This window comes from Rhinoraja longicauda, chromosome 8, assembly GCF_053455715.1.
Source record: "Rhinoraja longicauda isolate Sanriku21f chromosome 8, sRhiLon1.1, whole genome shotgun sequence".
In the NCBI taxonomy this organism is placed as follows: domain Eukaryota; kingdom Metazoa; phylum Chordata; class Chondrichthyes; order Rajiformes; family Arhynchobatidae; genus Rhinoraja; species Rhinoraja longicauda.
In genome coordinates this window covers 69,519,740-69,546,188 of record NC_135960.1, presented here as the reverse complement: position 1 = coordinate 69,546,188, position 26,449 = coordinate 69,519,740, and the positions used below count along the sequence as shown (strand labels likewise).

The following is a 26,449-nucleotide window of genomic DNA, read 5'->3' as shown; positions in this document are numbered from 1 at the left end:
CTCACTGTGATGGAAGGTAATAAAGTTCAACCATCTTCCTCTTTGCTTCCTCACTTTTCTCCAAACAATTCCACCCTAGGTATTAATCCAATTATTTAACCAGTATGCCATTAAATTCATGTTACAATATCAGTAATACATCATTTTCTACATCAAGATGCCTTTATTTATGTGCATGTAGTTTATATGGCTATGGCTGGGACTAGTTTAAGTACCTACATTTTGTATATTCTTGCCATCCTTACTCTTATTCTACAAAGCAAAGTCATTTTAACACTGGCTGCATATCGTCATTTTTGTTGACATGCATCAATTTTGCTCCCCGCAGCGGTAGAGTTGCTGCCTTACAGCGCCAGAGACCCGGGTTCAATCCTGACTACGGTTGCTGTCCGCACAGAGTTTGTGACTGCTTGGGTTTTTGGTTTTCTCCCACATCCCAAAGATGTGCGGGTTTGTAGGTCACATTGTCCCTCGAGTGTAGATGGAACTAATGTACGGGTGACCGCTTGTCAGTGCGGACTCGGTGGGCCGAAGGGCCGGCGACCACGCTGAGTCTCTAAATTAAACTAAACTAAACAAACTAAATTACTTTAGATTTTTGTTTTTTAGATTTTAGAGATACAGCGTGGAAACAGGCCCTTCGGCCCTCCGGGTCCGCGCCGCCCAGCGATCCCCGCACACTAACACTATCCTACACCCTAGGGACAATTTTTACATTTGCCCAGCCAATTAACCTACATACCTGTACGTCTTTGGAGTCTTTCAGAATCATAATAAAAATAATTAGGTGGAATAAATGTAAACAATGTTTGATGTTCTGTGACTGAAGCTGTTCCAACTGTATAACATTTGTCAACCTGTTGTGCAAGATCTAGCTGAGGCATGAAGATAGACACAAAATGCTGAAGTAACTCAGCGGGACAGGCAGCGTCTCTGGAGAGAAGGAATCTTTCTATCCAGAGATGCTGCCTGGCATGTCCTGCTGAGTTACTCCAGCATTTTGGGCCTGTCTTTGGGTGTAAACCAGTATCTGAAGTTTCTCCCTGCACATTTTACCTGAGACATGATCTTGTCATCAATGAGGCAAGAAATTAAAAGTTACTCCAAGAATGGTGTTTCTGCAGCTGGGTCCCACTAAACATTTGGTTGCAACGACGTGCAGATGATGTGACACCGTTTCCAAGGTTCAAGGTTGCTGCTCTGGAAGTATTAATGCTGTTGTATCCAACGCTGTAGGTACAGACAGCTGTGCTGATAGCAATGCTGGGTGCACCCACGGGTGCATTGAGGGACCCTTTGGTGCCCAGTGTACTTGCCCAAGAGGGTACCAGCTGGCAAACGACTCCAAGACGTGTGAGGACGTGGATGAGTGTAACCCTCCAGGCGCCTGTAGCCAGATCTGTTACAACCAGAGAGGCTCCTTCAGGTGCACCTGCGACCAAGGCTATGGGCTAGAGGTTGACCAGAGCACCTGCAAAGTCTCAGGTAACGTCTCATGTATGTTTCTGTGTTCAGCTGAAGTGCATTTTATCAGACCTTTAGTCAAGAGCCAAGAGTGTTTTATTGTCATTTGTCCCGAAAAGGAACAATGAAATTCTTACACAGCCGCAGCACAACAGAATATGTACATTTTATTATAGTCTTTACAGAGTATTATGTTTACACACACACGCACGCCCACACTCACACACACACACACTCACTCACATGCACACACTCGCACGCACATACACACACTCACACACGCCCACACTCACACACACTCACACACGCACACTCACACACACACACACTCGCACGGACACACACGTGCACGCACGCACACACATGCACACGCACACACACACACTCACACTCTCACACGCACACATGCACGTACACATACTCACACACACGCGCACACATACGTGCATGCAAGCACGCACACACACACGCACTCACACACACACACTCACACGCACTCATACTCACACACACACACACACACGTGCACGCACACACGCAAGCACGCACGCACACACACACACACACCCACACACACATATCTGTGGGTGTTTATTATATATTTAAATATATAACAACCAAATAATAATATATGATATATATCTATATATATATATTTATCTCACACACACACACACATATATATATATCAAACAAATAATAATAGCGCAAGGACAAAAATATTAACTGTGTTGTTATATGTAGATGCCATGTATCTATGGTATTTACCGTATGATCTTTCACGTTTATTAGCTTGGTTCCTTGTACTCTAGTCAGTCAGCAGCAAAATACAAAGTGCTGGAGGAACTCAGCGGGTCAGGCAGCATCTGTAGAGGGGGTGTTTGTTTCGTGTCAGGACCCTTCTTCAGAGCGATGGAGCACGGGGGAGAAAGCTGGAAAAGAGAGGTGGGGGCGGGACAAGGCCTGGGGTGTGATAGGTGGATACAGGTGGAGGGGGTGTGATTGGCAGACAGGTGGGGTAATCGGCAAAGGCTGGAGGTGAAAAGGGTGTCAGGTAAGGAGAAAAGAGGAGAAGTGAAGCCCGCGGAGATGGGTGGAAGGGGATAGGAATAGGGGAAAGGGAGGGGGGGGGGGTCGATAAAAGGGAAATGGCGGACGGGGATAGGAGATGAGTGTATTGGGGGAGAAGAGCAGGGTGGGAGAAATGTGTGGGTGGGGGCATGGGGAAATGGGAAAGAGTGGGGGTAGACAGAGACTTCTTGAAATTTGAGAATCCAATTTGTGTTGTAAGGTCCCCAAGGGGAATATGAGTCACTCCACAACCAACTCTTTATGATACTGCTTCTCCTCAGCCTGAACCGTCTAGTTGGCAGATTAGGCAGATCGGCCAAGATTGAAAAGGTTCTTGATTAGTAAGGGCATCAAAGGTTATGGGGTGAAGTCCTGAGAATGGGGTTGAGAGGGAAAGATGGGTCAGCCACGGTTGTCTGGACGGAGTAGACTCGATGGGCTGAATGGCCTACATCTGCTCCTATGCTCCATGGGTTCTGGGCTAAGTCACCTCAGTAGTAGTTTATGTACAGCAAAGATATTCGATATTGAGGAGAAGATTAACCCACCATACAGTTTACCCACACACACACACACTCGCACACACATGCACGCACGTACACACACACACTCACACGCACATACACACACTCCCACACACACACGCACACACACACACACACACTCGCACACACACACTCGCACGCACATGCACGCACGTACACACACACACTCACACGCACATACACACACTCCCACACACACACACACACACACACTCGCACGTACACACACACACTCACACGCACACATGCACGTACACATACTCACACACGCACACACACATACATATCTGTGGGTGTTTATTATATATTTAAATATACAACAACCAAATAATAATATATAATATATATCTATATATATATTTATCTCTCTCTCTCACACACACACACACACACACACACACACACACATATATATATCTGTGTGGAAAACGTTGCCCCAGAGGTTCCTATTCAATCTTTGTCCCGCTCACCTTAAGGCTATGTCCTCCGGTTCTTGAGTCCCCTCCTCTGGGTAAAAGACTCGGTGCATTCACCCTATCGGTATTATTAATGTTTCTCTATTTGTGGTGAATGCTTGCGGCTGTGAAGTCCATACACCTGACATGTTGACTTACTATGTAGAAGGATCAGATATGAAGCTAATGGTGGCAAGTCGAGGGCGGATCGTTTCAGAGAACATCAACGCGAGGCCGTACGTCATTCAAAGCGTGATCCGTGAGGGGAGAAATATTGTGGCCATTGATTTTGATTCTCAAACTGGGCGAATCTACTGGTCAGACGTAACTCAGGATAAAGTTTGGAGTGCTTTTGAAAATGGCACCGATCAAACAGTTGTAAGTGTATTTCTGTTAACTGGCGGAAAAATGTGATTTGTTGAAAATCACCTGTTTTATCCCCTGTGGTAGCTTCTAATGGCAATGCAGATACTGGAAGCCACACTGGGGCCAAGGAGACCAACAAACGGCGCCCTGTTTGTCTCTGGGTATGACTGGGTATTACTAGGAACCTGAGGGGCAACGTTTTTAAGCAGAGGTTGCTGTATATATGGAATGAGCTGCCAGAGGACGTTGTTAAGGCGGGTACTATAACAGCATTAAAGAAACATTTGGCCGGGTACATGGATAGGACAGGTTTAGAGGGATAGGAGACAATGTGGACCCGTTGGGCCCAAACCTCTCCTGCATTGGTGCAGCACCCTCTCCTCCCCCCTCCCCCTCTCTCCTCCCCCTCTCCCCATCCCCCTCCTCTCCTTCCCCCCACTCCCCTCCCCCTCCCTCCACCCCCCCTCCCCTCCCCTTCCCCATGTACCTGTCCGAATGTCTTTTAAATGTTGTTATAGTACCTGCCTCAACTACCTCCTCTAGCAGCTCGTTCCATACACCCACCACGCTCTGTGTGAAAACTTTGCGCCAATAGGTTTCCTTTTAAACTTTCCGCTCCCCCCCACGCACCTTAAACCTTAAGCCCGTGTCCCCCGGATGGTCTAATTGTGACGTGTTTTTCCGGAAGATACTCCACCTTGAATCTCACTGTTGTTGCCCGACAGATATTTGACAGTGGCGTGACGATCACGGAGAACATCGCCGTGGACTGGATTGGCCGCAACCTGTACTGGGTGGATCACATACTCCAGACCATCGAGGTTGCCAAATTGAATGGCAGCCACAGGACTGTCCTCCTCAGCGACAACATCATCAATCCCAGAGGCTTGGTCGTGGACCCCAGGGATGAGTAAGGCTTCTTTTACACCGTGCGTCTTCAAAGGTTCAGTGTGGAGGGGGTGCTTCATTTCTGTCGTCATGTGTACTGAGATACCGTGAAAAACGTTGTTTTTCGTGCGATCAATCAAGAGAGATCATGGCTTTCATCAATCCGCCAGGTGATCATAGAATCGCAGAGACACACCACACGGAATCAGGCCCTTCGGCCCAGCTTGACCATGCCGACCAAGATCTACACACGTCCCATCTGCCCGCATTTGGCTCATCTATACACTAAAACTCTCGTTTGTTTATTTGTATGTTCCTGAACTACAGCCAAAACGGTACACGATAGCGTGACAATTTTAGGCCCACCTTACTCACCATCGTCCCTTTGGTGCTAATGGAAGAGGTTTCATTGAAATCGGTGTTATATTTTTAAAGTTATTCACATTTTAAACTTTAAATCCATCTCCTGGGGAGGGAGGAGAAGGGGAGGTTGAGGGGGAGGGGAAGGGGGAGGGGGAGGGAGGGGAGGGAGGGGAGGGGAGGGGAGGACGAGAGGAGAGGGTGCTGCACCAATGCAGGAGAGGTTTGGGTCCAACGAGTCCACTTGGTCTAGTATCCATTTGCAATCCATGTACCTATCCAAATAGTGCAAAGGAGAAAATAAATAGTGCAGAATGTAGTATTACAGCTACAGAGAAAGGGCAGATGAAAAAAGTGAAAAGGACACAGTGAGGTAGGTTGGAGGATCGGGAACTCATCCCTAGCCTATAGGAGGTCCGTTCTATATTTAAATAGTTTTAGTTTATATAATCATAGAGTGATACAGCATGGAAACAGGTCCTTTGGCCCAACTTGCCCAAAACCGGCCAACATGTCCCAGCTACACTAGTCCCACCTGCCTGCGTTTGGTCCATATCCCTCCGAATCTTTTCTATCCATGTGCCTGTCTAACTGTTTCTTAAACTTTGGGATAGTCCCAGCCTCAACTACCTCCACTGGCAGCTTGTTCATTACACCCACTGCCCTTTGTGTGAAAAAGTTACCCCTCAGATTCCCATTAAATCTTTTCCCCTTCACCTTAAACCTATGTCCTCTGGTCCTCGACTCACCTACCCTGGGCAAGAGACTCTGTGCACTTACCCAGTTTATTCCTCTCCTGATTTTATACACTTCCATAAGATCAAAAATGATATTTAAAGAACTCAGTCAGAAGAGTTAATATTAAGTGTTAACCTGTGATCTTTGGACAGCACGGTGACGCAGCGGTAGAGTTGCTGCCTTACAGCGCCAGAGACACGGGTTCAATCCTGACTACGGGTGCTGTCTGTACGAAGTTTGATCGTTCTCCCTGTGACCAGCTGAGTTTTCACCGGGTGCTCCGGTCTCCTCCCACATTCCAAAGACATACAGGTTTGTAGGTTAATTGGCTTCTATTAATTGTAAATTGTCCCTAGTGTGTAGGATAGCTCTAGTGTACGGGGTGACCGCTGGTCTCTGTGGGCCAAAGGGCCTATTACTAAGCTGTGTCTCTGACGTCTAAAGTAAAGTCTAAAGCTTCACCTATTACATACTGTCCTATTTTTAGATGGCAAGCAGACAAAGTTGTTTAGCATCCAGAGGCCATTGAGATATCGTTAGTTATAGTTGAATAGCTTCTTGGAGATACAGCATGGAAACAGGCCCTTCAGCCCACCACATCAAAACGCCGCAGCGAGACTCCTGACGGGTACCCGTAAAAGGGACCACATCACCCCGATTCTGGCCTCTCTCCACTGGCTCCCTGTACGGTACAGAATCAACTTCAAGCTCCTCCTATTCACGTATAAAGCCCTAAATGGACACTCCCCCCCCTACATCAAAAATCTTCTAACCCCCCTCTCTAACTCCAGGTCCCTCAGATCGGCCGACTTGGGGCTATTCACTATCCCACGGTCTAGGCTTAAACTCAGGGGTGACCGCGCTTTTGCGGTTGCAGCTCCTAGACTGTAGAACAGCATCCCTCTCCCGATCAGAACTGCCCCCTCCATCGACTCCTTTAAGTCCAGGCTCAAAACATATTTCTACTCCCTAGCGTTTGAGGCTCATTGAGGAGGCGCTGTGAACTGTTTGCGTGCTACTGTATGTTTTCATTTTTTTTTCTATTGGAACCTAATCAAATGTACAGCACTTTGGTCAACGTGGGTTGTTTTTAAATGTGCTATACAAATAAAATTGACTTGACTTGACTTGACTTGACATCCACGCTGACCTTCGCTCGCCCGCTCACACTAGTTCTATGCTATCCCACTTTCTCATCCTACAAACCCGCACGTCTTTAGGATAGAAAATAGGTGCAGGAGGAGGCCATTTGGCCCTCTGAGCCAGCACTGGATGTGGGAGGAAACCAGAGGGAACCCATGCGGTCGCAGGCAGAACGTGCAAACTCCACACACAGACAGCACCCGAGGCCAGGATGGAATGTGGGTCTCTGGCGTCGTGAGGCAGCGGCTCTACCCGCTGCGCCACTGTCGATGATCCTAGCTTTGTGGCAGAGACACTTTGATCGGAAACATGTTTGATCAATTTGATTTGACTTTATAGCATCCACCTGATGTTCTGGACTGACTGGGGAAGGAACCCACGAGTAGAAAGAGCCAGCATGGATGGAGCATTGCGGACTGTGCTGATAAGTACCAAGATCTACTGGCCCAATGGCTTGTGCATTGATTATCCAACCAGACTACTTTACTTTGCCGATGCCTTCCTGGATTACATTGAACACTGCGACTACAACGGGCACAACAGGAGACAAGTTTTGGCCAGTGACTTGGTAAGTGAAATGCCTGTGTTTCTCGGGGAACTGCAGGTGCTGCAAACTGGAGTCAAGCGCACAGTCTGGAGGGACTCAGCGGGTCAGGCAGCGTCTGTGGAGAACAAGGATAGGTGACGTATCCTGTGTACCCAGCAAACCCAGCCCGGCCGACTTCTCCCACTATCCTAACCCCCTTTCCCCACACCCACCACCCCTCCCCCCCACCGCCCCTCCCCGACCACGTGACCGTCCAACTATTTCCCTCTCTCTGTCTTTTCATTTCCCTCCTCTTTCACTCCTTCTCCTTACTGGAGTATTGTGTACAGTTTTGGTCTCCTAATTTGAGGAAGGGCGTCCTTGCTATTGAGGCAGTGCAGCGTAGATTGATACCTGGGATGGCGGGACTGTCATATGAGGAAAGATTGGAAAGACTGGGCTTGTATTCACTGGAGTTCAGAAGGATGGGAGGGGATCTTATAGAGACGTATAAAATTATAAAAGGGCCGGACAAGCTAAATGCAGGAAAAATGTTCCCAATGTTGAGGGAGTCCAGAACCAGGGGCCACAGTCTAAGAATAAAGGGGAGACCATTTAAAACTGAGGTGAGAAGGAACGTTTTCACCCAGAGAGTTGTGAATTTGTGGAATTCTCTGCCACAGAGGGCAGTGGAGGCCAAATCACTGGATGAATTTAAGAGAGAATTAGATAGAGCTCTGGGGGCTAGTGGAATCAAGGGATATGGGGAGAAGGCAGGCACAGGTTACTGATTGTGGATGATCAGCCATGATCACGGTGAATGGCGGTGCTAACTAGAGGGGCCGAATGGCCTCCTCCTGTACCTATTTTCTATGTTTCTATGTTTCTACTTGACATCTTTTCCATCTCAAGTCTTTGTCCACCCATCTGCCAATTAAATTCCCCTCACTTGTATCCACCCATCACTCGCCAGGCTTTGTCCCGACCCAACCTCACTTTTCCAGCTTTCTCCTCCCCTACTCCATCAGTGTGAAGAAAGGTCCAGGCGGGAAACGTCATCTACCCATGCCTTCCACAGATGCTGCCTAACCCGCCGAGTTCCTCCAGCACTTTGTGTCTTGCTCGAGTAACACACCTGCCACTCCAGATGGACACAAAATGCTGGAGTAACAATAGACAATAGACAATAGGTGCACTAGGAGGCCATTCGGCCCTTCGAGCCAGCACCGCCATTCAATGTGATCATGGCTGATCATTCTCAATCAGTACCCCGTTCCTGCCTTCTCCCCATACCCCCTGACTCTGCTATCATTAAGACCTCTATTTAGCTCTCTCTTGAATGTATTCAGAGAATTGGCCTCCACTGCCTTCTGAGGCAGAGAATTCCACAGATTCACAACTCTCTGACTAAAAAAGTTTTTCCTCATCTCTGTTCTAAATGGCCTACCCCTTATTCTTAAACTGTGGCCCCTTGTTCTGGACTCCCCCAACATTGGGAACATGTTTCCTGCCCCTAACGTGTCCAACCCCTTAATAATCTTATACGTTTCGATAAGATCCCCTCTCATCCTTCAGCGGGTCAGGCAGCATCTCTGCACAGACGCAACGGGTGACGTTTCGGGTCGGGCTCCTTCTTCACATCCAGTCCTGTCCCGCTGAGTCACTCCAGCATTTTGTGTCTATCATCGGTGTAAACCAGCACCTGCAGTTCCTTCCTGCACATGTCTGCCTCACCGTTTAGTTTGGAAATCTGTTGAATTGAGTTTTACAGAATGTGCACGCTTGACACAGACACATGATGGGTTCTGTTGCAGATCTTGAGACACCCACACGCCATCACCATATTTGAGGATTTTGTGTACTGGACTGATCGCCATTCCAACCGCGTTGTTCGAGTCAACAAGTGGAGTGGAAAGAATCAGAGTGTGATGATCAGCAATATCATTGAACCGCTCGGAATCACTGCCGTTCATTCCGTGAGGCAGCCGCCTGGTACGTCAGGAGTCATATCAATACTATTAACACTTGGGCGGCAGGGTGACTCAGCGGTAGAGCTACTGCCACACAGCACCAGAGACCCGCCTTACTACCTGACTAGGGGTGCATGTCTGTACGGAGTTTGTACCTTCTCCCTCTGACCTGCGTGGGGTTTCTTCTTTGGTTTCCTACAAAGACGTACAGGTTTGTCGGTTAATTGGCTTGGTGTAAATTGCCCCTAGTGTGTTTCATGTGCGGGGATCGCTGGTCGGTGCGGACTCGGTGGGCTGTTTCCACACTGTATCACTAAACGAAGGTAAAAGGTAGACACAAAATGCTGGAGTAACTCAGCGGGTCAGGTAGCATCCTCGGGAGAGAAGGAATGGGTGACGTTTCGGGTCGAGACCCTTCTGGAGACCCGGGTTCCATCCCGACTACGGGTGCTGTCTGTACAGAGTTTGTACGTTCTCCCCGTGACCTGCGTGGGTATTCTCCGAGATCTTTGGTTTCCTCCCACACTCCAAAGACGTGCAGGTACGTAGGTAAATTGGCTTGGTAAATGAGAAAATTGTCTCTAGTGTGTGTAGGAGACAGTTAATGTGCGGGGATCGCTGGGCGGTGCGGTCCCGGTGGGCCGAAGGGCCTATTTCCACGATGTATCTCCAAGCTAAATTAAACTAAACCAAAAGTGGACAGCTGCCAAGTGTTAGTGTTACTGTTGTGAGCGCCAGGTAATTTGGGGATGTGTGTGTTTTGTAGCTGGGAACCCGTGTGCATCCAAGTCCTGCAGCCACCTCTGCCTGCTGTCCGCATCAGCTCCGAGGTTCTACTCATGCGTCTGCCCCTCTGGCTGGAAACTGATGGAAGATTTGGTGCACTGCAGAAAAGGTGCGATGGAGCCATAAATTGGTCACGGATTGCTCTCGAGTGCCAACGGCAGTGATGACTGGGTCAATTATAGAAACATATAAAAGGGGGAGGGAGGGAAAGGAAGGGGGGAGGATAAGGGGTGTTGAGGGGGATGGAGTGGGGGGGGAGGGGAGGGGGGATGGAGGATAAGAGGGGTTGAGGGGGATGGAGTGGGGGGGAGGGGAAGGGGGGGAGAGGGGAATGGGGGAGGGGAGAGGTGGAAGGCGAGGGGGGAGGGGGGGAGGGGTGGGGGGGGAGGGGGATGGAGGGGGGAGGAGAGAGGATAAGGGGGATTGAGGTGGGTGGAGTGGGGGGGAGGGGGAGGGGGAGGATAAGGGTTGAAGGGGATGGAGTGGGGGGGAGGGGGGGTAGGGGAGGGAGGGGGAGGAGGGAGGATAAGGGGGGTTGAGGTGGGTGGAGTAGGGGGTAGGGGAGGGGAAGGGGGTGTGGGGGGAGGGGGAGGGGAGAATGGAGGAGGGGAGAGGTGGAAGGCGAAGGGGGGGAGGGGGATAGGGGGAGGGGGGTGAGGGGGGAGGGGAGAATGGAGGAGGGGAGAGGTGGAATGCGAAGGGTGGGAGGGGGTTAGGGGGGAGGAGGGGGCACTGCACCAATGCAGGAGAGGTTTGGGCCCAACGAGTCCACTTGGTCTAGTATATCTCTCTAAACCTTTCCTATCCATGCACCTGCATCTGATCTGATTCCATAGCATGCAAAAACAAAGCTTTTCACTGCTCGTGAACACGTGACAATAGTAAAGCTGGATGGCCTACTCCTGCACCTATGTTATTTGTTTCTAAAAACCTGAACTTACTTTCGTTCATCCCTGCAGTCGACGAACCTTTCCTAATTGTGGTGAGAAATAACGTGATCTTTGGCATTTCCATGAACCCCGAGGACAAGTCAAGTGACTCCATGGTGCCCATCGCCGGAGTCCAGAATGGTTTTGATGTTGACTTTGATGAGGAAGACATGATATATTGGGTGGAGCATCCGGTAAGTAAATGTATATTCACTTCGTTCTCAGTTCTCCGACTGAGAAAGAAGTAAACCTAGAAAGCACAGAAGGCTTCTTATCAGGATGCACCAATGCATGCTTTGGGAACTTTGTGTCTACCTATGACTCTGTGTCTATATCTGACAACAGACAATAGACAATAGATAACAGGCAATAAGTGCAGGAGTAGGACATTCGGCCCTTCGAGCCAGCACCACCATTCAATGTGATCATGGCTGATCATTCTCAATCAGTACCCCGTTCCTGCCTTCTCCCCATACAATACAATACAATATATCTTTATTTTCATTGTACAGGGGTACAACGAGATTGGGAATGCGCCTCCCATACGATGCAATAAATTAATTAATTTAAACAACAACAACCCAACGAAACAAATTGTAACAGTTTTAAGACAGAACAGTTTTTAACAGTTTTTTACCCCCTGACTCAGCTATCCTTAAGAGCTCTATCTAGCTCTCTCTTGAATGCATTCAGAGAATTGGCCTCCACTGCCTTCTGAGGCAGAGAATTCCACAGATTCACAACTCTCTGACTGAAAACGTTTTTCTTCATTTCCGTTCTAAATGGCCTGCCCCTTATTCTCTGACAGTACACGTAATGCAAGTGACAGGTAAACTATCTACCTGTGTACCGCCCCAAACTCTTCCCAACTATAAATACCAAACTGTTTGAGAAATAAACACAACAGCTGAGAAGGACAATGGTCATTGAAATTGACTCAATTAAATACTATTTTTGCATGCACTTCAGTAATGCTTTGCCAAACCCAACCACAATCCCTGATTTGCAAAATGTGCAGAAATAGTCCACTGAGACTGCATGCAAGGGTCACTAGGTTATGGTGCCATTTTTAAAGTCCAGTCCACGCTCCAGGTTCCACGATGCGGTCACTGAAAGGAAGCATGCAGGCAGGCAGTGAAGAAAGCCAATGGAATGTTGACCTTCATAACAAGAGGAGTTGAGTACAGGAGCAAAGAGGTCCTTCTGCAGTTGTACAGGGCCCTAGTGAGACCGCACCTGGAGTACTGTATGCAGTTTTGGTCTCCAAAACTGAGTCAGGGGGTATGGGGAGAAAGCAGGAATGGGGTACTGATTGAGAATGATCAGCCATGATCACATTGAATGGCGGTGCTGGCTCAAAGGGCCGAATGGCCTACTCCTGCACCTATTGTCTATTGTCTATTGTCTATTGTCTCCAAATTTGAGGAAGGATATTCTTGCTATTGAGGGCATGCAGCGTAGGTTTACTAGGTTAATTCCCAGAATGGCGGGACTGTCATATGTTGAAAGACTGGAGTGGCTAGGCTTGTATACACTGGAATTTAGAAGAATGAGAGGGGATCTTATCGAAACATATAAGATTATTAAGGGGTTGGACACGTTAGAGGCAGGAAACATGTTCCCAATTTTGGGGGAGTCCAGAACAAGGGGCCACAGTTTAAGAATAAGGGGTAGGCCATTTAGAACGGAGATGAGGAAAAACTTTTGCAGTCAGAGAGTTGTAAATCTGTGGAATTCTCTGCCTCAGAAGGCAGTGGAGGCCAATTCTCTGAATGCATTCAAGAGAGAGCTAGATTGAGCTCTTAAGGATAGTGGAGTCAGGGGGTAAAAAACTGATGGGGAGACGGCAGGAACGGGGTACTGATTGAGAATGATCAGCCATGATCACATTGAATGGCGGTGCTGGCTCGAAGGGCCGAATGGCCTCCTCCTGCACCTATTGTCTATTGTCTATTGAGTCCCAGGCAGCTGCAGGGCCTCCAGCCGCCGCCTTGGACGTGTGGATCGACCAGCGAGCTGACGTCCCTCTCCTCACCATCCACCTTACTGCCTCAGGGGCACCTCCCGTGGCCAACCTTGAGGCCGCGGAAGGCCAGACCCCGGTCCCTCTCCTAGCGGCCTTGCTCCTCGCATCCATCATCGCCGGCTCCTTCCTCTCCGGTCCCTGGTCTTCGGGGGACGAGCAGGAGCTGGCTGGGCGGCTTCTCCCTGCAGACAGAGGCCCACCGGGTCTTTGTCAAAGGGCATGTGGAAAGCAGTTTGCTAATGCTGGCCTGCACTATGGAGATAGTGAGCCGTTTAGTTCAGAGATACAGCGCGGAAACAGGCCCTTCGGCCTACCGAGTCCGCATCAACCAGCGATCCCCGCACACTAACACTACCCTACACACACTAGGGACAATTTACACTTACACCAAACCAATTTATCAACCAATCTGAGATAGACATAAAATGCTGGCGTAACTCAGCTGGACAGGCAGCATCTCTGGAGAGAAGGAATCGGTGACGTTTCGGGGCAAGACTGTTTTCAACCCATTCCTTCTGTAAGGCAGCAACTCTTCCGCTGCGCCACTAATGTTTTGGGTCAGAACCCTGCTACAGAGAAGGGTCCAGACCTGAAAAGTCATCTGTCCTTGTTCTCCAGAGATGCTGCCTGTCCCGCTGATTTACTCCAGCACTTTGTGCCTATCTTCGGTATAAACAAGCATCTGCAGTTCCTTCCTGCACAACCTACAAGTCTGTATGTCTTTGGAGACGTACGCATTTCTAAGTAGTTAATAGGATTTCCGGCTTTCCTGCTTTCCTCTTCGCGAGTGTGCCTGGGAATCCCACAATCGAGAGACGGATTCAGGCGAGTGGAGGAAACCATGGTTATGTTTCCCCCTGAGGCGGAGGCTTTTGCTGACTGTGCTGTTTGTGCCGGCAGGGGGATATCCACCGGGTGAGGGCAGACGGGACCAACCGCACCGTCTTTGCTCCGGCTTCCACCATCGGCTCCCCCATGGGGCTGGCTTTCGACTGGATCTCCATGAACCTTTACTGCACCAACTTTGACCAGCAGTCCATCGAGGTCAGTCCATCTACATTAGCATTTATCACATCCAAAAGCAAAACTAACACCTGGTATAGTAAATCAACTTTTAAAATAACTATATATATAATATACATATATATATCTAAAATAACCATATATACGATATATATATCTATATATACGAAATATATATATATATATATACACACACACACACACACACATATGAAATATATTTCTAAACTAACTATATATATATATATATATATATGATATATATAGTAATTTTAGATATATATTTCATATATATATATATATATGAGATATATGAGATATATATACATATATATATATGAAATACATTTCATATATATAGTTATTTTAGTTGTTTTATTATGCTGTGTTAATTTTCCTTTTCGATGTGATAAATGATATATATATAGTGTGTGTGTGTGTATATATATATATAGTGTATGTGTATACATATACACGGTGTATATATGTGTGTGTGTGTGTGTGTGTGTATATATATATATATATATATATATATATATACACACACACATATACACACATACCATCGACTCCGCCGATCTTCGCCTCTCCACCGGCCAGCAGCAGGCTGCATCCTTTGCCTTACCTGAGTTCCAGGCTCAGCACCAGGCCCACAGCCTCCACGATGCAGACACCCACACCATGTGTTCTGAATCTGCTAGGTGGTGTACAGGGGAGAGAAGAGCTGGGGGGGGGGGGGGGGGGGGGGGGGGAGAGAAGGGGGGGAGAGAAGGGAGATGTGATGGGGATGAAGGGAGAGAGGAGTGGTATTTTGTAGTTCACTAAATTTGGACAGTTTAATGTTCATACTGTTGGGTTCTAAGCTACCCAACCTTTCAGCCCAGGACCTGTCCCACTTAGGCGATGTTTTAGGCGACTGCCGGCGACTGTCATAATCATAGCAGGTTGGCGAAAAACCGGCGACTGGACCCCCTACGACAATGTCTACGACAAGCTACAACAACTTACCACCTAGTCAACGTCGAGCTACGGCAAGCTACCGACAACCGGCGACCCAATCATCGCGACTTAGGACGTCCACCTACGATCGCGCCTACGACAACCTACAACCACGCAGGCGACAACCTACGACAACTGAAGTCAACCTATATCTACCCGCGACAAGCTATGACCCTGTCAGCAACAACTGAAGACAATTCACGTCATTTTGGCCTCCGGTTTTGACGTAGGTCGCCGGTTGACGTAGGTTGACGTAGGTAGTCGCCAATGGAATTCATTGAAGTCACCACCGGCGACAACCTACGTCACCTGGCACCAACGTGGCGACAACCTACGACAGCGTCAATGTCAGGAGACGACAAGCTGCGATCATTGGCGTCAAACCAACAGTCGCCTAAATTTTTTAAACATTTCAAAATCCAGCGGCGACCAGAAAAACGCTACGACTCTTTGGAGCCGACTCACGGCCGTACAGGCGACACACCGGAAACCGTGTGGTGACAGCCTAGTCACCTGTAGTCACCTAAAAAATCACCTAAGTGGGACAGGGGCTTAAAGTGCTGAGCAACCGAGAGATCAGGTAGGTTAAGGCGGACGATGGTTGTGACATCTACTTACGTAGCTGGGGAGTGAGCAGAAATTGGCTGTACAGTTGTGAGTGTGGGGAGTATCTGGAGAAAGTGTTTAATTGTCATCTGCACCGGATCAATGAATGTGCAAGATACATCTTCGGGATGTATTACTCCATCCAGTAACTAGTAACTAGTAACTAGTGTTACTGCAGCTGTACAGTCACATTAATGCAATAACAACATCTGTACTTATTGGGCGGGCACGGTGGCGCAGCGGTAGAGTTGCTGCCTTACAGCACCAGAGACCCGGGTTCCATCCTGACCACGGGCGCTGTCCGTACGGAGTTTGTACGTCTTTCCTGTGACCGCATGGGGTTTTCTCTGGGAGCTCCGGTCTACCTCCCACACTCTAAAGACGTACAGCTTTGTAGGTTAATTAGCTTTGGTAAAAATTGTAACTTGTCCCTAGTGTGCAGGATAGTGCTAGTGCACGGGGTGATCGCTGGTCGGCATGGACTCGGTGGGCCGAAGGGCCTGTTTCCACACTATATATATGGGTATAGTAACTAAAGTAAAGTAAGTATCAGATAACCAGCTCAAAACAGAGCCAAACGGAAGTACATAGTAAACAAGTAGGATTGTGTTAGCAGTAAGGGCCTGAGAGCACATCGTCGTGGGGAAATGGGGTTGTGAATTACTGTGGAGGGTGTTTTGTTGCCTATCCTTGCTTGCGTTTGTACAGTGCAAACGTTTGCAGGTTAACACATGGCTCTACTCCTGTTCTGCATAAACCCAACACTCATCATCAGATTAACATAGCAAAGATTATGGGGAGAAGGCAGGAGAATGGGATTGATCGGGAAAAATTAGTCAGCCACAATTGAATGGCGGCGTGGACTAGATGGGTCGAATGGCCTAATTCTGCTCCTATGTTTAGTTTAGTTTAGTTTAGTTAAGAGATAAAAAGTCCAGAGTGGATGGTTGCTGAGGTAGGATTGTGTTAGCAGTAAGGACCTTCAGCCCACCGAGTCCACGCCGACCAGCAATCCTCGCACACTAACACTATCCTACACACACCAGGGACAATTTACAATTTTACCAAGCCAATTAGCTTACAAACTCGTACATCTTTGGGGTGTGGGATGAGACCGAAACACCCGGAGAAAAGCCACGCAGGTAATGGGGAGAACGTACAAACTCCGTACAGACAGCGCCTGTCGTCAGGATCGAGCCCAGGTATCTGGCGCTGTAAGGCAGCAACTCTACCGCTGCACCACAATATGTCTTATGGTGACCTTGTGCTCCCTCACCCTCTGTTTTTCTTCTCAACTAAATTTAAATCATTCTCAACCCTTATGCAGTAAGATGGATATGATTTCCTCTGGAATTATCTCCCACGTGTTTTCATTGATGATTTATAAGTGCCGCACAAACAAGGCGATGTTGAATGTTTACTTGCTGAGCCACCAATGGGACACGCGAGCACAAGTTCCGATCACTACGTTTTGAAACATGTGCATCGTGACTTCAGAGCAGATTTCTCGTATCCTTTCAGGTGATAAAGGTGCATGGTGATGTGCAGTACAGGCGGACAATACTGAGTAACACTGGGCAAAGGACGAGTGTCGGGGCCCCGGTCGGGATCGCAGTGAACCCAGCGAAAGGGTGAGTGCAGCGTTGCAGGAGGTTCATCTGTTTGATCAAGCAAGGCTCGTCGGACATTAGTTTAGTTTGGTTTAGAGATAGCTCGGCCCACCGTCCACACCGACCAGCGATCCCCGCACATTAACACTACCCAAGAAGGATATTCTTGCTATTGAGGGCGTGCAGCGTAGGTTTACTAGGTTAATTCCTGGAATGGCGGGTCTGTCATATGTTGAAAGACTGGAGCGACTAGGCTTGTATACATTGGAATTTAGAAGGATGAGAGGAGATCTTATCGAAACGTACAAGATTATTAAGGGGTTGGACACGTTAGAGGCAGGAAACATGTTCCCAATGTTGGGGGAGTCCAGAACCAGGGGCCACAGTTTAAGAATAAGGGGTAGGCCATTTAGAACGGAGATGAGGAAAAACTTTTTCAGTCAGAGAGTTGTGAATCTGTGGAATTCTCTGCCTCAGAAGGCAGTGGAGGCCAATTCTCTGAATGCTTTCAAGAGAGAGCTAGATAGAGCTCTTAAGGATAGCGGAGTCAGGGGGTTTGGGGAGAAGGCAGGAACGGGGTACTGATTGAGAATGATCAGCCATGATCACATTGAATGGTGGTGCTGGCTCGAAGGGCCTAATGGCCTCCTTCTGCACCTATTGTCTATTGTCTATTAACACTACCCTACACACACTAGGGACAATTTTACGTTTACAACAAGCCAATTAGCCTACGTTTTATGTTTTACGTTTACGCCAAGCCAATTAGTCTTTGGAGTGTGGGAGGAAACGGAAGATCTCAGAGAAAACCCACGCAGGTCACGGGGAGAACGTACAAACACCTTACAGACAGCACCGGTAGTCAGGATCGAACCGGGTCTCCGGCGCTGTCAGGCAGCAACTCTACCGCTGCGCCACCGTGCCGCCCTTGTGAAAGAACAGTGGAAATCTTTGATAGACACTAGCTGCTGGAGGAACTCAGCAGGTCAGCCAGTATCTCTGAGGGGCAACCTTTATACACAAAGGGTAGTGGAGGTAAGGAACGAACTACCATTGGAGGTGGTCGAGGCAGGTACTATCGCAACGTTTAGGAGGTATTTAGATAGGTACATGGATAGGAGAGGTTTAGAGTGATGTGGGCCAAAAGGAGGCAGGTGGGACTAGTGTAGATGGGACATGTTGGTTGGCGTGGACATGCTAGGCCAAAGGGTCTGACACGAGAGAACATTGTAACTTACTGAATAGTGAAAGGCCTGGATAGAGTGGATGTGGAGAGGATGCTTCCACTAGTGGGAGAGTCTAGGATCAGACGACACAGCCTCAGAATAAAAGGACAAATGTCTTAAGCGAATCTGTGTAATTTATTGCCACAGAAGGCTGTGGAGACCAAGTCATGCAGTGTTTCAGAACGGAGATGGACAGGTTTTTGATTAGTAAGGGCATTGAAGATTACAGGGAGAGGGCAGGAGAATGGAGGTGAGAGAGAAAGAGAGATCAGGCATGTTTGAATGGCGGAATAGACTAACGGGCCGAATGGCCTAATTCTGCTACAATTACTTATGAACTTACAAAATTTATTTATTTTTAATAAAAAAATACTTTATTCAAGAATTAAATAATCAACAAAACATGTTCCTACCAAAACTCCATCTGACATTATCGGAGGCTATACATACATTCAATGCATACATTCAATACACCAATTACATAAAATTACCCCCCTACCCTTGCCACTCATGTGGCCCACTGACGTGGAATCCCTTCCCTTATTTTGAGGGGTGTCTCCACCACACCCTGCCCCCCACTCACGAAAATGTACCACCCTGTTCCTGCTGAAAACTTTGATTCGGCAAATGACCAAGAAACAGTGGACTGACTGCAAAGCTGGGCTTTGCCACATTCAGGGTTAAATGAGGACATGCTGAGTTACTGTCAGTGATTCACACCTCTCCAGTCTGTGCTGTTTATCTTTCAGTCAGGGGATATAAGAAAATAACTGCAGATGCTGGTACAAATCAAAGGTATTTATTCACAAAACGCTGGAGTAACTCAGCAGGTCAGGCAGCATCTCAGGAGAGAAGGAATGGGTGACGTTTCGGGTCGAGACCCTTCTTCAGACTGATGTCAGGGGGGCGGGACAAAGGAAGGATATAAGTGGAGACAGGAAGATAGAGGGAGATCTGGGAAGGGGAGGGAAGAGAGGGACAGAGGAACTATCTAAAGTTGGACAAGTCGATCGATGTTCATACCGCTGAGCTGCAAGCTGCCCAGGCGAAATATGAGGTGCTGTTCCTCCAATTTCCAGTGGGACTCAGGGGAAAGCAGCTGAGTAAATGTGGATATGGGCCAAACGCGGGCAGGTGAGACGAGCATAGATGGAGCATTTAAATCAACCTACTCAAGTTGGGCCAAAGGGCTCGTTTCCATGCTGCATGATGCTGACTCCATGACTGTAGGTGAATTTAATCTATTTACAAGCTGGAACCACAGTAAACTACTCTTAACATCTTGTATTTATTCACAAAATGCTGGAGTAACTCAGCAGGTCAGGCAGCATCTCAGGAGAGAAGGAATGGGTGACGTTTTGTGAATAAATACCTTCGATTTGTACCAGCATCTGCAGTTATTTTCTTAAAATCTTGTGGTCTGTTGCACGGTTAATGGGCAAGTTTTTGTGAAAAGGTAAACTAACAAACTAGAGTCGTAGAGTCATACAGCCATGGAAATAGACCCTTCAGCCCAACTTGCCCGTGCTAACCTAGATACGATACGATGAAACTTTATTCATCCCCTGAAGGGGAAAGTGGTCTGCTAACAGTCACAACACACAACAAGGTACACGGAACCTTGAAATTAAAATTAAATTAAAAAGGAAAAAAATAAATAAAAAGGCAACCCATTGTTGGCTGGCGGCCGTGTGCACGGCGCCTTAACCGGAACGAACGAACAAACAAACTCCTATGCAGGCTTATCCCCATGGGCAGAGAATTCTCCAACAAGAGTGCTCCCCCTCCCCCATTTGACACCAGTCCTACCCCTGCCTGCATTTGGCCATCCCCCCTCTACACCTTTCCTTCGTTTTCTTAGTACCTGAACTGATGTACAGCACTTTGGTCAACGTGGGTTGTTTTTAAATGTGCTATACAAATAAAATTGACTTGACTTGACTTCCTGTCCATGTATCTGTCCAAGTGTCCTTTAAATGGTCTTATAGTCCCTGCCTCAACTACTTCCTCTAGCTACTTGTTCCACACACCCACCACACTCTGTGTGAAAAGTCACCTCTCAGATTCCTATTAAATCTTTCCCCTCTCATTTTGAACCTCTGGTTCTTGATTCCCCTACCCTGGGTAACAGACTGTGCATTCACCCCATCTATTCCCCTCAAGATTTTATACACCTCTACAAGATCGCGCTTCAGTCTCCTGCGCTCCAAGGGATAAAATCTTAGCCTGTCCAACCTATCCCTATAGCTCAGTCCCTCAAGTCCTGGCCACATGCTCGTAAACTAGTCGAATACTTGCGCAATGAAACTGTTGGATATTCTGTTTTGAAATCCTTTTACCAATCACAGTACCAATCCCTATAGCTCAGTCCCTCAAGTCCTGGTCCACAGTACGGGTCCACCACCCATTTTCCGGCCCCCATGGTTCCAGAGCCTTTTTGCATTGTCTATTTTGCCGGACCGACAGAGGTCACGGCCTCTGAGAGGCATCCAACGGTACCGGAACAGTCCGCCTAGGCCGCCGGGGGGGGGCCGATATTACGGCCCGCAAAGTCGGCCTCGGAAGTCGGGTATGGGGACGGATCTGACGTCTATGGCCGGTCCGGAGTTCCAGAGCCCCGGCAGCAGGGGGCAAATTCAATCGGTCATGGACGTCTCGATGAGACAATAGACAATAGACAATAGGTGCAGGAGGAGGCCATTCAGCCCTTGGAGCCAGCACCACCATTCAATGTGATCATGGCTGATCATTCTCAATCAGTACCCCGTTCCTGCCTTCTCCCCGTACCCCCTGACTCCGCTATCCTTAAGAGCTCTATCTAGCTCTCTCTTAAATGCATTCAGAGAATTGGCCTCCACTGCCTTCTGAGGTAGAGAATTCCACAGATTCACAACTCTCTAACTGAAAAAGGTTTTCCTCATCTCAGTTCTAAATGGCCTACCCCTTATTCTTAAACTGTGGCCCCTTGTTCTGGACTCCCCCAACATTGGGAACATGTTTCCTGCCTCTAACGTGTCCAACCCCTTAATAATCTTATACGTTTCGATAAGATCTCCTCTCATCCTTCTAAATTCCAGTGTATACAAGCCTAGTCGCTCCAGTCTTTCAACATATGACAGTCCCGCCATTCCGGGAATTAACCTAGTAAACCTACGCTGCACGCCCTCAATAGCAAGAATATCCTTCCTCAAATTTGGAGACCAAAACTGCACACAGTACTCCAGGTGCGGTCTCACTAGGGCCCTGTACAACTGTAGAAGGACCTCTTTGCTCCTGTACTCAACTCCGCTTGTTATGAAGGCCAACATTCCATTGGCTTTCTTCACTGCCTGCTGTACCTGCATGCTTCCTTTCAGTGACTGGTACTTGCATGCTTCCTTTCAGTGACTGCGGGATGAGGTTGGGATCGGTCGCCTCGCCCGGTCTAGGCGCCACATTTTCGGGGGCGCTTCCGGGCGGTGGGGGGGGGGGGGTTTGTATGGATCAAAGAGGGGGCCGGACCACTAGTTGCCGGGAAATCGGTGGTGGACCTACATATCTAAGGAGTACCTGAGGATATTGTGCAATCGTTTCTGCAGGAAGTTATACTGGACTGACCAAGGCACGGAAAGTGGGATCCCTGCAAAGATTGCCAGTGCTAACATGGATGGAACCAATGCCAGAGTCCTCTTCACCAGTAACCTGGATCACGTTGAGTTTATCACCATTGACATCAAGGAACGGAAGTTGTATTGGTCCATTTCCAGTAACGGTGTAGTATGTATCCTTTATCTGAATCGTACCCACTCACAAGAAAGAATATTTCTGGGGCTAAAATTCACCCAGTTTCTTGCTATATATATATATATAGTATGAAATCCGTGGGAATGCAAGGAAAAGATCAGTTGATCTTTGTGGTATTTACTCAAATAGTTTCAGCAAATCTGCCTTCAATCAGTGAATAAAATCATGAGAGGAATAGATCAGGTCGATGCACAGAGTCTCTTGCCCAGGGTAGGTGAATCGAGGACCAGAGGACACAGGTTCAAGGTGAAGGGGAAAAGATTTAATAGGAAGATGAGGGGTAACTTTTTCACACAAAGGGTGGTGGGTGCATGGAACAAGCTGCCAGAGGAGGTAGTTGAGGCTGGGGATTATCCCAACATTTAAGAAATGGTTAGACAGGCACATGGATAGGGCAGGTTTGGAGGGATATGGACCAAATGTGGGCAGGTGAGACTAGTGTAGCTGGTACATGTTGGCTGGTGTGGACACGTTGGGCAGAAGAGACTGCTTCCACACTGTATCACTCTATAACTCTCATCATTAATCTTGATTACCGTCGGTTGAGTTTAGTTTAGAGATACAGCGTGGAAACAGGCCCTTCAGCCCACCAAGTCCACGACGAACAGTGATCCCCGCACACCAACACTATCCTACACACACTAGGGATAATTTATAATTTTACCAAGCCAATTAGCTTACAAACCTGCATGTCTTTGGGGTGTGGGAGGAATCCGGTGCACCTGGAGAAAACCCACGCAGGTCACGGGGAGGAGAGAATGTACAAGCTCCATACAGACAGCACCTGTAGTCAGGATGGAATCTGGGTCCCTGGAGCTGTAAGGCAGCAACTCTACCGCTGCGCCACCGTGCCACCCTCAGGTTTGGAGGAGAAAGATATTTAGGGTGAACAAACGTTTTCTAGTTGAAGTATCTGTATTTTGTTTATTCATTCAGATAAATGGCCTCATTAAAAGTTAAAATAAGTTTCCGCAGTAGAGATTGCTGCATTGCGAAATGCCATAATGTTGTGAAAGTATAACAGGCAGCACAATCCCAGAGTGCAGAATATAATGTTATAAAGTTACATTTACAGAGAAAGTGCAGGTTCTTTTTAAAAGCGCATGGTCTGCAATGAGGTCGGTTGGGAGATCAGGGCCACGCCCTAGCTTCTGGGAGGACTGTTCAGCAGGCTGATAACGGTGGGGAAGAGGCTATTCCCTCATCTGGTGGTGCGTGCTTGCAATCCTCTGTGCCTTGTGCCCGACAGAAGAGGGGAATAACCGGGGTGAAAATGATCCTTGATCATGTCAGCTGCTTTCCTGAGCGTGAAGTGTAGATTGAATCAATGGGGAGGGATGGCGAGGTTAGTGTGTGTGATGGAATGGGTTACTTCTACAACCCGCTGCATTCAAGAGAGAGCTAGATAGAGCTCTTAAGGATAGCGGAGTCAGGGGGTATGGGGAGAAGGCAGGGACGGGGTACTGATTGAGAATGATCAGCCATGATCACATTGAATGGCGGTGCTGGCTCGAAGGGCCGAATGGCCTACTCCTGCACCTATTGTCTATTGTCTATTTCTCGCGATCTCAGTCTTGAAGAAAGATTTTTATATTTGATCATGTTTAGCTGCTAATTCTGTGCATGATATCACCGACAACTGTGTCCCCTTTCTTTTCCCCTGTAGCAATCCAAGGAACTGTTTTCTCGGTAACACTTGGCTTCAGTCGATAGCACTCTCCCCTTTCTCACCATGTCTCCCGTTGCAAACGCCAGCCCTCTACCCTGGTGCTTCCTGTCGTTAGTTTACCATACATTTATGACAAGAGTCAAGAGTGTTTCATTGCCATATGTGCCAAACAGAACAATGAAATTCTTACTTGCAGCAGTACGACAGATACTGTATGTAAACATAGTACACTGTCAACAGTATAATAAACAAGAGAGAAAAAAAGTTCAGTGTGTGTATGTATACACATACTCACAAATATGCATATATATAGATCATATATATATATGTGTGTGTGTGTGTGTGTGTGTGTGTATATAGATATATATAGATATTAATATGTGTGTATATATATACACACACACACACACACACACACACACACACACACACACATACACACACACATACACACACACATACACAAACACATACACACACACATACACACACACACACACACACACACACACAAACACACACACACACACACACACACACACACACACACACACATATATAAGATAGACACAAAAAGCTGGAGTAACTCAGTGGGACACGCCAGCTATTCCTTCTCCCCAGAGATACTGCCTGTCCCGCAGTTACTCCAGCTTTTTGTGTCCACAGTGTAAACCAGCATCTGCAGTTGAAGACAAACCCAATGCCCCCGTCTATGTAGTTCAGAGCTTATTTAGAGGTTGTGGTGCTTAACAGCTAGATGGCTGTAGGGAAGAAGCTGTTCCTGAACCTACCGTACTACCATTTTCAGACTCCCGGACCTTCTTCCCAATGGCAGGGGTGAAATGATTCTTCACAGAAGCCCATAATGCTGCCCCCTCTCCACCAGGAAGGCCTAACATGGCGTGTGTGACCGCTTTGTAGGCTGCCTCTGTTCACCCTGCAAAGCCTCTGGCCCCTATCACTTTGGTCCCACTCAGATCCTCAGCCACTTCCGCCGTTCCTATCAATCTTTGCGTCGAACACCTCTATCCTTCTATGTTCTTCTGGTACCAACACTGATGCAATAAGAGGTAATGATTTTGTTCTTCCCATATCCATCTCCTCCAATTCTGTCTCTTTGTTCCTTGCGTTCATGCCTTCATCATGTATCTTCGTATTTAATCCTCTCATCTCCCACTTCAAGGTCTCGAGAGACCCGAAGCATCACCCATTCCTTCTCTCCAGAGATGCTGCCATTGAGTTGAGGTCCCGTTGAGTTACTCCAGCATTTTGTGACCATCTTCCTTTCTCATTCTTTCCTTCCCCCCCCCCCCCACTTTCCCCGCGCACGTTCATTTTTTTAAATCTTCTTGGGAAAAGTGCATTGTCCTGAAACATTGTCTTTATTCCTCTCTCCGCAGATGCTGCCTGAGCTGCTGAGAATTTACAGCAATTTTTCTGTTTTTATTAATAATAATTCTATATTGTCCAAATAGATCGAACGGGGTGATCTAAATGGTTTGAACCGAGTGACGGTGGTCAGCCATCTTTCTCATCCTTGGGGGATCGCCATATACCAGGACTTCCTTTACTACACAGATAATGATTACGAAGTCATTGAGCGTGTTGATAAGACCACCGGGGAAAACGCGGTGGTGCTGAGGAGTAATCTCGCGGGACTGATGTCCCTGAGAGTTAACTTCCGGGACAGTGAGTACCAATCGTCATGTGTTATAAGGACTCTTATAAGTACCTGGGTGTTTACCTGAACAATAAACTGGCCTGGACTGATAATAGTAATGCACTGTATCAGAAAGGCCAGAGTAGACTGTACCTGCTGAGGAGGATCGGGTCCTTTGGAGTGCAGGGGGCGCCACTGAGGACCTTCTTCCACACTGTGGTGGCGGCAGCCATTTTCTATGGAGCGGTCTGCTGGAGCAGCACCATCTCAACTGCTGACAGGATGAGCCTGGATAAACAGATCAAGAAGGCCAGCTCTGTCCTGGGTTGCCCCCTCGACAGTGTAGGCGGTGGGAGAGAGGAGGATGATGGCAAAGCTATTGTCACTGCTGGACGACTCCTCCCACCCCATGCAGGACACTGTCACTGGACTGAGCAGCTCCTTCAGTGACAGACTCCTTCACCCCAAGTGTGTGAAGGAGAGATATCGAAGGTCCATCCTTCCTGCTGCCATCAGACTGCACAACCAGCACTGCTCCCAGCACACCAGTAAATAAAGATAATGACCGTTGTTTTAATTTTTCAATGAATGCTTATTTATTTTTGC

The 26,449-nt window shown here is 47.8% G+C and overlaps 1 protein-coding gene across 1 annotated transcript in view; it reads left to right on the top strand.

Annotated features, from left to right (window-relative positions):
* The window catches only part of lrp2a (low density lipoprotein receptor-related protein 2a), a 210,335-nt gene that overhangs the window by 58,202 nt on the left and 125,684 nt on the right, over window positions 1-26,449 (top strand). The window contains exons 25-35 of the mRNA XM_078404632.1: window positions 1,237-1,485; window positions 3,702-3,913; window positions 4,627-4,811; window positions 7,370-7,598; window positions 9,371-9,548; window positions 10,293-10,421; window positions 11,272-11,435; window positions 14,168-14,311; window positions 17,417-17,526; window positions 22,310-22,487; window positions 25,659-25,872. Coding sequence (XP_078260758.1) covers window positions 1,237-1,485; window positions 3,702-3,913; window positions 4,627-4,811; window positions 7,370-7,598; window positions 9,371-9,548; window positions 10,293-10,421; window positions 11,272-11,435; window positions 14,168-14,311; window positions 17,417-17,526; window positions 22,310-22,487; window positions 25,659-25,872 — 1,992 coding nt within the window. The remainder of the gene's footprint in view (window positions 1-1,236; window positions 1,486-3,701; window positions 3,914-4,626; window positions 4,812-7,369; window positions 7,599-9,370; window positions 9,549-10,292; window positions 10,422-11,271; window positions 11,436-14,167; window positions 14,312-17,416; window positions 17,527-22,309; window positions 22,488-25,658; window positions 25,873-26,449) is intronic.